Here is a 17317-nt window from a genome sequence, read left to right as displayed (position 1 = left end):
TGGCCGTTTGCTCCACCATGGGAGTTTTTTTTTTTTTAATGTTTATTTTTGAGAGAGAGAGAGATTGAGGGAGGTATAGGAGAGAGGGGGACAGAGGATACAGAGCTGGCTCCGTGCTGATGGCAGAGGCGACTTGTTAAGAAATGCCATTCACAGGCCTGGCTCTGTGCTGTAGACGCTGTTGCGGGAGTAGGCAGAACATGAACGGTGTTACACGCACTGTAAAGGAGCAGTGACCACCTGCTGTTCTCAGAAGGCTGACGGGGTCCACGCGGAAGGAATGCAACCGACAGGAAACAATCTGTAGACAATCTGGAAGAGCTGAACTCCACTGTGAGCAGAGTTCAGCAAAGGGCAAAAGAAATGCTCAGCAGGGAGTCTTAGGAAGGGAGTCCCTACTGTGGGGAGGCAGGATGACATGGCAGTTGACCAGAGAGAGAACCGAATTTGAGGAGAGTAATTAGCTTGACTGGTATGTTAGACAGTGGAAAGTGTCAACCTTGAACACAAAACAGCCATTTATTTCACCAGTAAAATGGGTATATTCGGGAATGGCAGAAGGATTGCATTTTAGGACATGCAAGCTATGGCAGAACTGCAGGTAAGTCCAGGCAACAAGGAAAGGAACATTACTTTAGAGAGAAAAAGGAAGGAGTTGAAAGGGACGGTTTTGAGTGAAATTCTGTTGGAGAAAAGTGAGAGTTCTGGGTGGTGATCGTTTCTCATTGGCTGAATTGTGGCAGCCTCTCATTGGCTGAGTTGTGGCAGTCTCTCATTGGCTGAGTTGGGGCAGTCTCTCATTGGCTGAGTTGGGGCAGCCTCTCATTGGCTGAACTGTGGCAGTTTCTCATTGGCTGAGCTGTTGCTGGGTGAAGAAAAAATCTTTTCTCCTGCTGAGGTAGGAAAGCTGGTTTCTTCCTGTGGGAAGATGCAGGGGATGCTTCTTTCTGTTGGGTCTGCAATGGAGTTGGTTGGGCATAAGGACTTTTTTTTTTTTAAGTTTATTTTGAGAGGGGCAGAGAGAGAGGGAGAGATAGAATCCCAAGCAGGCTCCACACTATCAGCGCAGAGCCTGATGCAAGGGTTGAACTCAGGAAGCTGGAGATCATGAACTGAGCCTAAATCAAGAGTGGTCACTTAATGGACTGAGCCACCCAGGTGCTCTGGCATGAGAACTTTAAATGAGGTTTCTTTAATTCAGGGTCACAAAAGGGAGAAGAAAGAAGGAAGGAGGGAAGGTGCAACAGACGATTGAATGTTTCCATTTGGCAGACATTGTTCTCTGTAACATCTAATTAATTCTCACCGGACCCCCTGAAGGGGTAGGTACTGTTATCGTATGTTGTAAATGAGGACCCAGCTGCAGGAGGTGAGGTACTTTGCCTTTGTCACTCTGCTGGGAGAGCTAGGAACTGTGGATTTGCATTTGAACAACATTCCAGCAGTATGAGCTAAGATCTAAGGAAAATGGCATCTTATCTGGGTGGCTCTGGAGATAGAAAAGATCAGAGGAGCTAGGATCCTTAGGCTGAGAGACCAGCAGGAGGCTGCTGCAGGAATTTGGGTGGGAGGCTCCGAGACCAAGGCAGGAGTGATTGCGAAGAAGGAGCCATTACCGTGCTGGGGACAGACTGGTGTTCAGATAAAGGGTAGAAAAGACTGGCTTCCATCTCGAGCACCAGGAAAGACGCTGGAACCATTGACTGGATCCAGTTTGGGAGAATAAGAGAAATCTTTGTTCACCCAATCCTGTCTGTGTCTTAAGGCAAGTTACTTAGCCTCTCTGAGCTTCAGTTTCTTCCATCTGTAAAATGGGAGTCGTTAATAAGTTATTTTACAGGAGTTAGAGAGGATTAAATCCGATAATGGCTGTAAACGGTCTAGACCACATTTAAAATCAGAGCAGATGTTCAATGAGTATTTGCTCTTACCAGTTTTGAAAAAACGTGCGATTTGGGAGGACATTTCCTTCAAAAACATTCTCGGTCGACAAAGAAGGGATAGGCTCATTTGTTTCTCTCCTACGTGGTTATAATCACTTTTCTTCATACGGATCTGTGGCTCTAGCATGTGGGACTTCAAATCCTGGTGGGGCTTCTTCCACAGCGTGGAATTCACTGTCCCCCAGTGACAGTGGACAAAAGATGGCCGGCAATTGCTCTGTTTTCCTTAGTGCCAACTGCAAAGGTCAGAAAGGAGATCAGAGGCCTTTGGTGTCATTTCTGGTAAAGAAAGTTCCCTTGGGCTCGTCAGCCCTGCCGCCAGTCAGGGCGAGCACAGCCCTCCAGATGTTCTCTCCTCTCTCTGGACCTTTCCCCAAGAGGGAACTCCCCACAACACGAGTTCCAGCCCCCGGCCTGCCCTTTTGCATTCTGGCTGAGGATGCGTTTGCTTTTGCAATTAAGAAAACGACCTCGGTTGTTAATTTTCACTTGGAATAGATAGAGGAGGCGTTCCTTTTGGAGGGAAAACCATCTGTGGCTTTTTAAGGACTATACAGTCTGGCACGAAAATCACACTAATTGAGCCTTGTTAAAAAGTTCCCTAAATTCCATAATTGTCTGTTCTCATGCGCCCCAGTTTGGAGGAGGAATAATGGCTGATGCTACAGATGATAATGGCAATCATACATAGCTGCCTTTATTGGTGCCCGGGAGACCCGAGTGTATCAGGCCAAGATCCTGCAAGGCATACTCTCCTTGTCCCTGTTTTTCAGATGAGGCTCAGGGAGAATGCATGGATGGCCCAAGGTCACACAACCAAGTGTAAGTGGCTTGGGGTGCGAGTTCACACTGGCTCTCCCTGCTCCAAGGTCTGCACCCAGTCGCCTTGACCGTACTGCCTCAAAATAGAAACGTCCACTTATCAGGCAAATGGGAAGAGCTCTACTGTTTTTTGTTTTAACTTATAAGAGGATTCAAAATCAGGAAGTCTCAGATCTATTTTATTTTCATTTAAAAAAAATTTTTAATGTTTATTTTTGAAAGAGAGAGTATGAGAGGGAGGGGCAGAGAGAGAGAGGGAGACACAGAATCTGAAACAGGCCCCAGACTTTGAGCTGTGAGCACAGAGCCTGACTCGGGGCCCAAACCCATGAACTGTGAGATCATGACCTAAGCGGAAGTCGGACGCTTAACCCACTGAGCCACCCTGGTGCCCCTCAGACCTATTTAAATATTGCATTTGTTTTTAAATGTTTTATTTATTTCTGAGAGAGACAGAGAAACAGTGTGAGCAGGGGAGGGTCAGAGAGAGAGGGAGACACAGAATCTGAAACAGGCTCCAGGCTCTGAGCTGTCAGCACAGAGCCCGACACGGAGCTCGAACCCACAAACCGTGAGATCATGACCTGAGCTGAAGTCGGACGCTTAACCGACTGAGCCCCCCAGGTGCCCCTTAAATATCGCATTTTAAGTCAAACCATTAGAACAGGAGGCTTGGGGAGGCCTTTATAGTGTAGCTCAGGCCCTCCCTCTCTCCCTCTCCCCCTCTCTCCTCCTCCCTCGCCCCCTCTCTCCCAACCTCCCTGCCTCCGGCTCCCTTTATTCTCTTCCCTCCCCTTAGCTGTCCCTCTCCATGGGTAACGTTGCAGTAGGAAGAATTTGGAGCTTCTGGAAGGGAATCATGCAGGGAAGTTGGTCCAGAAAAAGTGAGCAGGGAAGGCCAGGAGGTACTTTCTGAAGCCGATCAGGCTCCAGGTGCGTGGGAGCGACTGGACTCAGGGCCCCCCCGTCATTTTCAAGTGTTTACTGCATGTGAGGAACTCTGTCGGGGCCTGTGGGAGTGAAGATGCCTGACTCCAGACACCCCCCCGTTTTGAGGGTTAGCATGATCTTCTGCCACCCCCCCAGCTTCCCCATGGGAGCAGGAAAAGACCCAGTGGGAACGCCTGCCTTGTACCACTTCCCACAAGGCTTTCTCCCCGGGAGGGGACAGTTTTCCCAGCCCTGATCTCCAAATGGCAGGCCTGGGTGCCGCCGGGGGTGCGTGCGGGCTGGGAGGCACAGGGAGCTCTCACCCCCTCCCACATCTCTCTGTACCGAGCGTCAGGGAGTCGACAACGGTCAGGCCCTCCGGTACCGTGGGGGTGTTCTCAGACCCCGGAGTCAGGTCTATGTGCCGGGAACCTACGCGAGCAGAGGGAGGAGGCCCCCGCCCCTGTAGAGAAGTCCAGAGGAGACACACTGAGCCTGAGGAGGGCCGAGTATGCAGCCCGAAGGCTAAGGCCTCTGCGCTCGCCCTTGCACCGCATGTCCGACGGCCACCTCCCAAGTGCGCGAGGCCATGGTGTTTCCGGCAAAGGCCACAGGAGGCGTTCGGGGAAGTCTGTAGGCGGGACCTGAGGGAGGGAGTCACCCCTTGTCTGGTCGGCTCTGGCTCTTTCTCTCTGGCGGGGTTGTGTCTGTCCAGCCTTCCACTGGGGTCGGCTGCCAACAGAGGAGAGTCCTGGCCCGTGCCCCGGACCACACTGTTCTTCTCAGAGAAGGTGGCTGCCTGCGGCCTCCCACATCACACTCTGCCTTCTGACCCCTGCCTCCTCTGGTCAGCTACTGTTTGTGCTCAGCCAAAGCTCCCCCGGAACGCCGGGAACAGAACAGCCCGTCATTACTCACTGCTTTTCTCCAGATCCCTGTGACGGAGCCCAGTGAGCTGTTCGCCCCCAAATCCCTCCTGGTTTCCTGCAGGGCCTGGCGTACCTCCCTGCACACAGGATGCTCGGCCTTCCTCCTTGGTTGGAAGCCAGCAGTCAGAAAAGGGACAATTAGAATGTTACTGATTTATTGCCTCTTCCTTGACCTTCCCTCTGTTCCCCTCAGTTGTCTTTCACTCCGTTTGGGTAGAGTAGGGAACGTGCTTACTTCACAGAATGTGCTTAACATTTAGGCCCACATAGAATTTTCTAGAAAGAAAGTAGAGCCAGGGGTGCCTGGCTGGCTCGGTCTGTGGAACATGCAACTTTTGATCTCAGGGTTGTGAGTTCGAGCCTCACGTTGGGTGTAGAGATTGTTTAATAATAAAATCAAATCTTTAAAAAGAGAAAAAAGGAGATAGAGCCAAATAGGTGGAGAATGGAGGTGGTGGGTGGGTGTGGCCTGCTCTGGAGGAAAGGAGAGGGTGGGGTTCTGAGGAGCCACCAGTAATAGCTTGAAGGGGTCGTCATGCCCACGTCAGGTCTGGACCAGGATGCCAGGAATCTAGTTGGTCCCTTTAAGGCAGTGGCCGGGCAGGAGGCACTTTAGTGGAAAGTGTGTGTGTGTGTGTGTGTTGGGGGGGCCCTTACAGGTAACCTCAGCACAGCACCTGAGGTCATTCGTTTGAAGCAGAAAGCAGTGGAAGGAAATTTGAAAAAATTGTCTTCATTCCCCCCAAATTCTGAATGTGCACAGAGTACGTGGGAGAGGTTCTCATTTGAAGAGGCCTGAGGTGAGGAGGAATTTTCAGCGACATGCAGACCCTTCTGCCTCAGGCCCGAGGGGCTCTACGCCGGGGAGGTGGGCGCAGGCCAGGACCCACAGAAGAACAGAAACTGTCAAGGCCGCAGGAACTTGTCGGCACCTGTCAGCGGCCACTAATGTCTTCCTTTCGAGAATTCCCGTCACCGGCGCTCAGGAAAGTCGCGTTTGAAAGACACATGTGCCATCTCGGGTTATCCAAGTGCCTGGGTCTTCGCTGGAAACAAGACACTCCGATCTCTCAAACTGCTTAACCTGATTTTATCAGAAGTGTCTCCGTTCAAAAATCTCCCCCTGGGGGCTGAGACAGTTGGCCCAGAGTGTAATTAGCCCGAGAGAATTAGCAGCAACGGAAAGTAAAACTTTATACCGTAACATGTCCCAATTACGGTGACCGTCAGTTATTCACTCCTGCCATGTGGGTATTTATCCCATCATCTCGTTTGGTTAATGAACATGACCAAGACGAGACCCTCCCAGTGTTGCTCAATCCGGGGCCGTGGAGATGGCCTATTTCCGCCTGGAGTTTCGCTGGCGTGTCCCAGAGCTGAAGCACGTTAAAGTCATCAAGGCAGGCAGCAAGGCATCCTGGGAACTCCCGCCTCATTCCCGCGACCCCCCACATGTACAACAGACTGAGGAAGGGAAGTGTTTTCAGGGCCATTGAAGATGAGGCCAACCTGCCTGTGTAAGTCCTGGATTGGCAGCTGGCTGCTTCTCTAAAACTGGCTGATTCTCCAAAACCGGCTGATTCTCCAAAACTGGCTGATTCTCTAAAACGACTGACAGCCTCCAGTTCACTAGCGGTGCTGGCTTGTGACAGTCCTGTTTGGAGGCCATGCGAGGGGAGGGGCAGGGTACACTTGTGCTTTCCTCACTGCCTGTGCAGCNTTTCCGTGTGTGTAGAAAGAAGCAACAAAGGCAGGATTTCCTTTTAGTTTTTAATTAAAAATTTTCTCTTTTAATGTTTTTATTTTATTTTTGAGGGAGAGAGAGACAGAGCATGAGCAGGGGAGGAACAGAGAGAGAGGGAGACACAGAATCCAAAGCCGGCTCTAGGTTCTAGGCTCTGAGCTGTCAGCACAGAGCCTGACACTGGGCTCGAACCCACAAACCGTGAGATCATGACCTGAGCTGAAGTCAAACGCTTAACCAGCTGAGCCACCCTGGCGCCCCCAGGTGAATTATTGCTTCTGATCCCTTTACTCTCCCTGAAGAAGTAGCGGCCAGGATTCACGAGGTGGCCGGAAGGACAGTTTTGGGGGGAAAATGCTGACCGGAGCTGGGGAGTATCAGAGAGATGGAGCGAGGCAGAGACCCAGGCGATGTAATTCTTCTCCAGATGCCTCGGCAGAAAGCGCCGTTTCCCAGAACAGAAAGCCTGTTCCCAGGCTTGGAGTTCTTTGTCAGGGTGAGCTGTCCACGCACCAGTGAAGGCAGAGACACACGGGCTCAGCAGGGATTTGGCCGCATTCAGGATGAGTCCTAACAGGATCCCCGAGGCTAGAGAGACAAGGGGGAGGGAGAAGGAAGACAATTACCCCACTCCACAGAACTTATCTTAGACTTTACTGTGCTTAGTGTAACCACTATAAAAATAAGAGGTTTAGAAGCTGCGAGCAAGTCAGGACTGGCCGAAATATGTGGCTTTGTGTCCTTGTGATTTCTTGTCCCCGCCCCGCGCCCCACCCCCCGTTGGCTTGATTCTGCCCAAACCTGCAGTGGAGAAGAAAGTGCCATGATTTAACAGGGGTCCTTGCCGCGAGCCGCTGGGAATTTTGTGTAACTCAGCTCTGCTCACTCTTCTTTTTCCAGAACAGAGTGAGGAGGGGCTGGATCGGCCTTCAAAATGGTCATGAAGGGGTGGGACCCTGCGGCAGGGAAAGCCAGCCAGCAGGGTGCTGTTTCAGGGCCCACCTGCTGGGGAGTTGGGTGATGAGTGGGGATCTGGTGATGACCACCCGATGGTGGGGAGTCCTGACTGGCCACCTCCCCAGCCCTCCAGCTCCCGAAGCTTCTGGCTCCAGCGGGGGGAGTCCCTAGCCCCTTCTCCCTCATAGGTGGACAGGCCAGCACATGCCGGAGGGGCAGAGGGAGGGGGGTAGTTGCAGGGGGTGGATGGGTGTGAAGCGAGTGCCTGGGGCTTTGGGGACTCTGAATTCAGTGCTCTGAGTCCCTTGGTGCCTCTTTACGGGCAGGACGTCCACCTTCATGGTTCCCTGGCCACCAGCATGACATCATCTTGGAAGAGCTTGTTAGAAATTCATATTTTCCTGGGCCCCAGGCAAGACTTACTGAATCCAACTCTCTGCAATTTTGTTTTATTAATATTTTTCCTTAAAAAAAAAAACTATTAAAGTAATGCATGCAGTAAAGTAACCCAATCTTAACACTCCGCCACTTGAAATCAAAAAGAATGGAATCTTGCCACTTGCAACAACGTGGATGAAACTAGAGGATATTACGCTAAGTGAAATTAGTCAGTCAGAGAAAGACAAATATCATATGACTTTACTCATAGGTGCAATTTAAGATACAAAACAGATGAACAGAAGGAAGGGAAGAAAAATAATATAAAACAGGGAGGGGGACAAAATATGAGACTCTTAAATACAGAGTACTGAGGGTTGCTGGAGGGGTTGTGGGTGGGGGATGGGCTAAATGGGCGAGGGGCATTAAGGAGGACACTTGTTGGGATGAGCACTGGGTGTTATACGTAGGGGATGAATCACTGGATTCTACTCCTGAAATCATTATTGCACGATATGCTAACTAACTTGGATGTATATTAAAAAAAAAAGACTCTGCCACTTGAATATACCCATGTAGCCACCACCGGGGGTCAAGATGCAGGACATTTCTAGCACAGAGAAGTCTCCCTCCTGTCCTTCCCAGATAATTGTCCCCCTCCGGGGGCAGCCCCTCTTCCAACTCCCATCATCTAGAGAAGCTTGCCTGTGTCTGAAATCCTTTGAGTCGGCTTCCTTTCTCTCAGCACAATGTATATGGGATTCATCCACACTGTTGCTTATAGTAATAGCTAATTTTTCCCCATTGTGATGTAGTGTCCTATTGTATGAATATACTACAGCTTTTCTACAATGAATACATAAGTTGTAGCATATGTATATATATTTTAGTATTTTTGTCTTATTTTTCTGTCCTTTTTTAGTATTTCTGTCTCAATTCATTCCTTCGTTCATTTTTTAATGTTCATTTTTGAGAGAGAGAGAGACAGAGTGTGAGTGGGGGACGGGCAGAGAGAGAGGGAGACACAGGATCTGAAACAGGCTCCAGGCTCCAAGCTGTCAGCACAGAGCCCAACGTGGGGCGTGAACTCATGGACTTCGAGATCATGACCTGAGCCACTCAGACGCTTAACCGACTGAGCCGCCCACGTTCCCCTATTTATTCTACATTTGATGGCATCTGGCTTGTTTCCACGTTTTGGCTGTTCTACCAAAGCTACTAAGAACATTCCTATGAACGTCTCTCATGCCCATCAGTGCTCCCTTCTTGTTGGGAGTAGAATGGCCGTGTCCTCGCGTTTACACTTACTTGACGTTGGGAGATGAGCGCCCAACACTTCTCGGGAGTTGTGCCGTTTGTACTCTGAGCAGCACTGAATGGCGGTTCAGTGGCTCTGCACTGTTGTCCACACGTGGTAGCGGCAGGGCTTTTCATTTTGGGCCGTTCTGGGAGGGGTGCAGCTCCGTCCCGCTGTGGCTTTACTTTGCATTGCTCTGCTGCCTAAAACTGTTGGGAACATTTTCATGTGCTTATTGGCCCATTTGGATTTTCATCTTTTGTAACGAGGCGGATCTTTTATTAAAATTGGGGGGGGTCTCTTATCCTCTTCCTTTCTAGGGACAGCTGCTTGTTAGCAACCCCCCCCAGGTGACTTAAGCACGCCATCGCTCCGAAGGTCCGGTCTCCTTGCATCTCTCTTTCCCTTTCTTCCGTTCCCACGCCGGCAGCTCACTTCCTGCCTCGACTCCTTCTGTGACGCAGGTTAGGGACACGGTGCTTTCCCTCCCCGTTCTCTTAACCGCGCGGCAGGAACGGACTTCACGGATTGACCGTGTGGGTGCGGTGCTTGCGGTCTGGACGTGTGAAGAGCACGGCGAAGCCACCTTCTTGCCTTTCCAGCACGATTTGATTAGTGCCACGAGCGTGTCAGAGACCCGTGGCCTGGTGGGGAAGGACGGCCGGAGACAGAGGGTTTAGGGCCTTCTGCTGTTGGCCTTGCTTCTGCCCCTGAATTTCCTCGGGGTTGAGTGGCCCGCTGTCTCCTCTCTCTTCTCCCCGCTACGTGCTTTCTTCTCGGCCAGGAGCCCGCGAGGAGGAGCAGGACGTGTGTGCAGTTCGTGTCTGCCTGTGTTCAGGCGTGTGTGACTGTGACCGGCTCTCGGCCACCAGGGAGGAGCCACACCACCTTCCACACCCTCCCAATGCAAACGCTGCCCGTGTTTCTGCCACTCCCTGAGCCGGAGGAGGGGACATAAAGGTTTTACAGCGTCCAGGAGGGAGGGCGTCTGCGTGGGAGAGTCCGCCGGTGTGTTTCTAGGCTTGATCATCCTGGAAAGAGGCGAGCTGCTTCTGGAGAGGACTGCGAGACGCAGGGAGGGAAAGAGCGCGTCTTTCCTTTGTGCCTTTGGCGACACAGGGAGTTCCCACCTGCCTGTCCTTCCCTGTGTGAGCCGTGCTGTTCGACACCCAGTGCAGCAGGAAGTGGCGAGCGGCGGGAAGGAAGAAGGAAATGCTCAGAGAAGCCTGTTCGTGTGCTCCCCCTCCCTCCCCCCTGCCTCACTGAGAGGCTGGGTCAGTGGCTCAGAGTGAAATGGCCCCATAAGGGTAGTCATGGTGTCGTGACCATTAACATGAACTTGTAACGGTTTTGTGCCCGTGAGCCTGGCGCTTACAGTTGTGAGCCTGACTCTGATAAAGGTTTCTTTTCCCACTTAGGCTGGTTATGACGGTGAGAGCATTGGGAATTGCCCGTTTTCCCAGCGCCTCTTTATGATTCTCTGGCTAAAGGGTGTTATATTTAACGTGACCACAGTGGACCTGAAGAGGTAAGAGAAGGTTCCCGCGGTATTGAAACAACTGGACCTGCTTCCCGGCACACGTATTCACACCCACACCCCCTCGCACCCACACCCACACCCCACACTCCCATAATACCCACACACGCCACACACTCACTCTCACACTCACACATTCAAAACTCAGGCATGCCCACACACCCACACACTCATACATTCTTAGAACCCACGGGCAACATCACGGCACATCCATCCTCGGTTGGGACCCTGAACGGAAGCCCGAGTGTGGGCTCATCAGGATCTGGGCAGACGAAACCAGGGAGGAGCTGGGGGCACCTTAGGGAACCTGCTCCCCAAGTTACCGGTCAGCCGAGCACCTCCCCAAAGCCCGTGTGAGCAGCTCTCCTGGGATACCCTGGGGAGAGCTGGCTTTCTCCCCTCCGCACCCGGACAAGCCACACTTTCATTGGAAGTAGGACATCTTGCGAATCCACAGTCCCCTTTGAACTTCTCTAGGGTTGCTCCTCGGAACCCGGGGAGGACACGGCGAGGCTTTGGGAATCGGTGCAAACCTTGGTGGCTCTTCACCAAAGCCGCTGCTCCCTCCCCCCACCCAGGAAACCCGCCGACCTGCAGAACCTGGCTCCCGGGACCAACCCTCCCTTTATGACTTTTGATGGTGAAGTCAAGACGGACGTGAATAAGATCGAGGAGTTCTTAGAGGAGAAGTTAGCTCCCCCGAGGTAGGCCTCCTGAAACCGGCGTTCACAACCTGATTGTCACTTTGCCCCTTCACAGACGGCCCTGGAAGTCGTGGCTTCGTGCAATTGGTTTTCTGTGGCCGGGGCACGCACTTCCTTAGCTGTGCCGGTGCCGCAGAACACGCAGCCAGGGCCGAAGCCTGGAGTGACGGGGGCCTGGGTCTCTGTGCTTTGCACCTGCAGCGTGGCAATTAGGGTTTGACAGCAGGAAGTGGGGAGGAGGCGGGTCGATGTCGCATGGGTTGGCCATGTCGTAGGTCCGCTGCTGGCGGGTAAGGAGCGCACGTTCGGCTGTGATGTCGCGGGCTGCCAGATCTCGAAGGGAGTCTTCTAGCACACCGCCTCCGTTTTACTAGGGAGGGAACTACGACCAGCAAAGTCGGTGGCGGTGCGGGCAGCTGTGTGCCGGGAGGAGAGCAGCGTGTGCTTTCTTCCCAGAAAAACATCCAAGGGGGAGAGTTTCCACTTTTATATCCACTCAGAGAAAGACATATTGCTGCCCCGCCACCATTGTCTGTGATACTCCAAATTTGAATTTTTCAAGGTACCCTAAGCTGGGGCCCCAACACCCCGAATCTAACTCTGCAGGAAATGATGTGTTTGCCAAATTCTCGGCGTTTATCAAAAACACCAAGAAGGATGCAAACGAGAGTGAGTACCGTCTGTCTTCCTGTTTTAATGCTTTCCACATGGGGTGCCCCTCGGCCTCTGGTGTGGCCTCTTCTCAGATCCTGGGATTTCTGACTCATTTCCCTGGGGGTAGGGACCTGTGTCTAGAAATAAGGAAAAAGTACCTCCAATGCAGAATCTGCCCATGGGTTTCAAGAGATCAAATGCTTCCTCTGGAGGGTGGCAGCCCAGAAAACAACGATTTTAGGGGAAAAGAATCACCACCAGGAATTCCCCTGCTGGACCATGGGAGTCCGTTTCCATGAAGCTTCTGGCCATGCTTACCTCATTATGGGCTTCCCATAAATATTTTTGAATAAGTAGATGAGTTCTAGAAGGAGCACTGTTGTGTAGACAGCAGGATTATTTTCCGGGGAGGAGTGAGTCTTTTCTTCAGATCTTAGAAATCCGCATCCTTCCCTCCCAATTCCCCAGTGCGGCCCAGCCGGGTGTCAGGAGGGAAAGGAGATCAACTCCTTGTTTCATGTTTAGAGAAGTGATACGAACTCGTAGGGCTTCTCTGGGTCATTTTTTTGCCTTTCTGTTTTAGTTTATGAAAAGAACCTGTTAAAGGCTCTGAAGAAGCTGGATGATTACTTAAATAGCCCTCTGCCTGATGAAATAGATGCCTACAGCACCGAAGACGTCGTTGTTTCTGGAAGGAAGTTCTTGGATGGGGATGAGCTCACATTAGCCGACTGTAACCTCTTGCCCAAGCTCCACATTATAAAGGTTTGGTGTTCCTCCTGTCATAGCTGCTGAATACACTCATGGAGCCTTGTTTTATTTCGGCCAGACATTGAAACAATCTAAAGTGGAGACTCTTGAATTAAAAAGTCAGTTGATTTCTGTTTGAGGCGGTCCAATCCCAAACCTCAGATACATGGATATTCTCAGATGTTCTTTAGGTGGTCTCAGGAAACATCCGGGAACTTGGCTCCCACCCCTCCCTCCTCTCTGCTTCTCATTTCAAGTCTTACCTGCACAGCGCAAAGAAAAGTTATGTGAAAGCAACCTGAGGGCAGCATTGACTACACCTGGCATTTAATGCCCGAGGGTTGGAGACGACGCGCGGAATCTGGGAGTACTGCAGTGTGAGCTCAGTCAGGTGCCGGTGATTGGCAGGGGAAACAGTTCTGTCTGCCGACGACCGAGATGTGTCTTCTCAGCTCTTAATCTTGACCCCCAACTGCTAGGGAGCAGCTCCTTGGCTGGGCCACCGCCAGATTTGGCATCCTGTCTTCCCAGATAGTTGAACAGAAAATCAGCATCATGGGTCATATATTTTAGGGCTTAAAGTCTCCCTAGACCAGTGGTTCTCCAACATGAGTAGGCATAAGAATTATTTGGGGAGCTTGTTAGAATTGTAAATCCCCCAATCCAGCCTCTGGTCTACTAACTCAGAACTTCTGGGGCTGACCCCGGGATTCCAAAGTAGATGGCCCTACACTTGGACTCTGGAGTCATATATGGCGGCCTCTAAGTAGTGCCCCCGCCTTCATGTCATGTTAAGTGTTATTATCATTATCACCACTGCGATGTTCTTGGCCCTCCGTAGCCTCAGACGCCCCAGGAAGAAGCCCAACCCTTGTTCTCAGGCACCTTGATGACTAAAATCCCACCAAGTCAAGGACCTTGTGATTTCATAAGACATGTAATTGGTATTTAGAAACTTGCACATTAGGATCACATAATCTGTGGTGCTGATGCTCCTATAGGCTACCAGCTGCCCTTGGTTGCCTTCCTTTTCCTTCCTGCATTTCTTCTTTCTTGCTGATTCCTTTCCCGACTCTTGCCCCATTCTTCTTCCTTCTTCTCTCTTCTTTGTGCTTGAGGGATACTGACTTGAAATCCAACCCTTGACGATGTGGCTGAGCCTCAAGTGAATGTTCTTTTCAATAACTTTGCCAGGTCCCCAGCATCCAAAATGTAATGAAAGCATCTCAACTCGTCAAAACCTCCGATATTTGAGAGCCGTTTTCCAACAAGATATTTACATAGTTGTGTTTTGGTTTTAGTTCCTTTACTGACCATGTTGTAGTCATTGCTATGACCCATGTAGCATGCCAGCGGTACATGAAGGTTGGGGAAAGCAAGAGAAGTGCTCCAACCATATAGCACCAGTTGCCACTTGTTCAGCTCCCATGAGAAGAGAGTATTTTAAATTTCAGTAGAAGGGGTTAACTTGTGAGTCAAGTAAAGCAGTCCTTGGCTCCAGTATTTCACCTGAGAGCAATATCTTCAAAACTATTGAACATTCAAAGTACCAAACAGCTAAATCATCTTTCAGGATTGAATACCTTCTGAAAGGAAATGAGACTTAGTCTAAAAGAATTCATGATAAAAGATGAGAGTAAAGGAATTTATAATCTATTCTCCTTCCTGAATCCCAACAAACAATATGAAAAAAACAGAGCAAAAGCTCATCTTTCATAAAACTGGAATAGGATGGAATACCAGTTCAAAGACTAAGAAACTTTGTCCAGTGCGAGGAGTCACAGAGCCAAGGCATGCTTCTCTATATCTTTAGCAAAGTTCAGATTTCTCTAAAAGTAAAGAGTGCATTCTTGAAATGTCCAGCCCAGACTACTTTGAGGACCAGGGCCATGAGAAGAGAAGCAGGAAACAGCCCCACACAGATCACTTTCCATCTGAGGTCTCTGGGGAGGCAGAGTTGAAGGACAAATCATATAGAGGCGTCATCTTTGTATTCTGCCAGCCAGCCCCTAATCTGAAGTGACAGGGAGGGGAGGTGGAGAGAAGGGATGTGCTTTTGGCTGCTGAGCAGAGAAAAGAAACAGCCTTGGAACTGGTCAAGAGAGAGACTGTAAATTGACCAAGCTTTATTTTTAGGCATGGTGACTTCCTGCCTAATCTGTGAGCCTCAGAATGGAGGATGCCCTAACCCTAAACTTGACTCTGACCTTGACCCTAACCCTAATGTGACTGTGGAGTTGAGTATAGAGCAGTGTATGGTGAGAGAGTATTGGAGGGTAAACATCCAAATTGGTCTACAGCTACCCTGTCTCACTCTCTTTGCCTCCGCAGTATTTTTAAGAAGTGATAACTCCAGGGGCACCTGGGTGGCTCCGTCAGTTGGGCGTCCCAACTTTGGCTCAGGTCATGATCTCTCTGTCCATGGGTTCGAGCCCTGTGTCGAGCTCTGTGCTGACAGCTCAGAGCCTGGAGCCTGCTTTGGTTTCTGTGTCTCCCTCTCTCTCTGACCCTCCCCTACTCACATTCTGTCTCTCTCTCTCTCCCTCAAAAATAAAGAAACATAAAAAAGAAGTGATAACTCCAGTAGATCTGCCTCATTAAAAGATGATTAGTAATCAGAAAGAATCCAAGTGGGACCTCTATGTGAATAGAGATGATCAAGGAGAGGGTCAAAAAAGAAAAAGAGAAGGGACAAAAAAGGAAAAGGCAGATGAGAAACACATACCTGATGAAGAATTGCTCCAGTGGATGAAAATACATTCCTGTCAGATACTTCTCTGTGGCCTCCAACATGAAAAAGCACATGGATCTTTTGAGAAAAAGCTCAGAGACAGGAATGAGATATCAAAAAATATATATATATATCACAGAGGACATGAAAATAATGAAAAAAAAAACCCTAAAGACAAATAAAATAACTTCAGAAATAAGGTGCATTACATGTAGCAAGACAAGAACAAGACATTGCAGAATTTCATCAGGGTTCCAGAGGGTTGGCCCTATGACATCTTCCCAAATTGAATGGAGAAGCACAGGGGTAAAAATGTTTAGCGGTTACCCAGATGTACATAATCAGGGGCCAGAGAACAGGAAAGGAAAAAGTAAAGAAGGAGCGAAAATTTATTGTGAACTAAAAGATGATCTGAGGGGCGCCTGGGTGGCTCAGTCGGTTCAGTCTCTGACTTCGGCTCAGGTCATGATCTCATGGTTTGTGGGTTTGAGCCCCGCGTCGGGCTCTATCCTGACTGTCAGCTCAGAGCCTGAAGCCTGTTTCAGATTCTGTATCTCCTTCTCTGACCCTCCCCTGCTCGCTCGCTCTCTCTCTCTCTCTCTCTCTCTCAGAAATAAATAAAATATTAAAAAAAGAGAGAGAGAGAGATGACCTGAACCTTCAGTTTAAACCACCTGCCATGATTGGGAAAATCTAGAATAATCAACACACAATAACATACCTGATAAATTACTGAACTTTGGGGATCAAATAGAACACTCTGGGTGTCCAGACAATAAGAATAATAATAGCAGTAAGATTAGCAATCTATAGTAAAGGAGTCTCGAGGGGTAAGAAATTCCAACTTGCCTTCTATGTCTCGATGACCACATTAAAACCCAGAAAACAGTGGTTTAATGGCTACAGAGACTTAAAGGAAAGACTGCATGATCCAATAATTTCATATCCAGGTAAATTGTTTTTCCCTGGACTTCTGATCTTCACAAAATTAGTATTCCTGGGCCATTTTTTTTTAAAAAACAAAGTTTCTCGGGGCGCCTGAGTGACTCAGTCAGTTGAGTGTCTGACTTCGGTTTAGGTCATGATCTTGCCATTCCCGAATTCAGTATTCCTGGGCCATTTTTTTTTAAAAAACAAAGTTTCTCGGGGTGCCTGAGTGACTCAGTCAGTTGAGTGTCTGACTTCGGTTTAGATCATGATCTTGCCATTCCCGAATTGAAGCCCCACGTCGGGCTCTGTGCTGACAGCTCAGAGATTTTCAGATTCTGTGTCTCCCTCTCTCTCTGTCCCTCCCCTGTTCTTACTCTGTCTTTCTCTCTCTCACTTTGTCTCAAAAATAAGCAAACATTAAAAAAAATAAAGTTTCTCTATGATGAATATAATAATAAAATAACACTGAAAATAAGAATCCCAGAACAGAGAAGGTGGGTGGTAGAAAAGAGTTCGTGATAAACACAGAACTTATTTAAATCTAAAGACAGAACTAAGGCCAAAGAATGTTATAATAGTCACAGAACAGAATCAGAACATAGTAAACTTGGATATNCCCGACACGGGGCTCGAACCCATGAGCTGTGAGATCATGACCTGAGCCAAAGTCGGACACTTAACCGACTGAACCACCCAGGCACCCCTAAACTTGAATGTTTTTACAACTAATGGAAGGGGAATAAGGGAGAAGAATTGGAAAAAAACCGTAGTTGTACTGATTTCCTCATTTGTTATAATCAAGAGTAAATAGATATCATCTAAACTTGACAAATCAAGAAATAGAGAATCTCGGTTATTTAAACCTATGCAGGGAGAGAGACAGAGTGCAAGTCGGGGAGGGGCAGAGAGAGAGAGGGAGACACAGAATCCAAAGCAGAATCCAGGCTCTGGGCTGTCAGCACAGAGACTGATGCCGGGCTCAAACTCATTAAAAAAAAATATATATATATA

General features: G+C 49.4%; 1 protein-coding gene across 2 annotated transcripts in view; it reads left to right on the top strand.

The window, feature by feature from the left end:
- Positions 1-360: 360 nt before the first annotated feature.
- CLIC6 (chloride intracellular channel 6) overlaps positions 361-17317 on the top strand; it is a 19764-nt gene continuing 2807 nt past the window's right edge. Inside the window, exons 1-5 of one of the 2 annotated variants that reach the window (XM_077765418.1) lie at positions 361-601; positions 10419-10528; positions 11116-11241; positions 11804-11910; positions 12479-12660. In XM_077765418.1, coding sequence (XP_077621544.1) covers positions 578-601; positions 10419-10528; positions 11116-11241; positions 11804-11910; positions 12479-12660 — 549 coding nt within the window. In that variant the 5' untranslated portion in view covers positions 361-577. Of the gene's footprint in view, positions 602-10196; positions 10229-10418; positions 10529-11115; positions 11242-11803; positions 11911-12478; positions 12661-17317 lie in introns of those variants that run through there. The other variant, XM_077765419.1, reaches the window with a different exon arrangement.

Source organism: Crocuta crocuta, unplaced genomic scaffold, assembly GCF_008692635.1.
Source record: "Crocuta crocuta isolate KB4526 unplaced genomic scaffold, BGI_CrCroc_1.0 scaffold84, whole genome shotgun sequence".
Lineage (NCBI taxonomy): Eukaryota > Metazoa > Chordata > Mammalia > Carnivora > Hyaenidae > Crocuta > Crocuta crocuta.
This window is presented reverse-complemented; position numbering and strand designations above follow the sequence as displayed.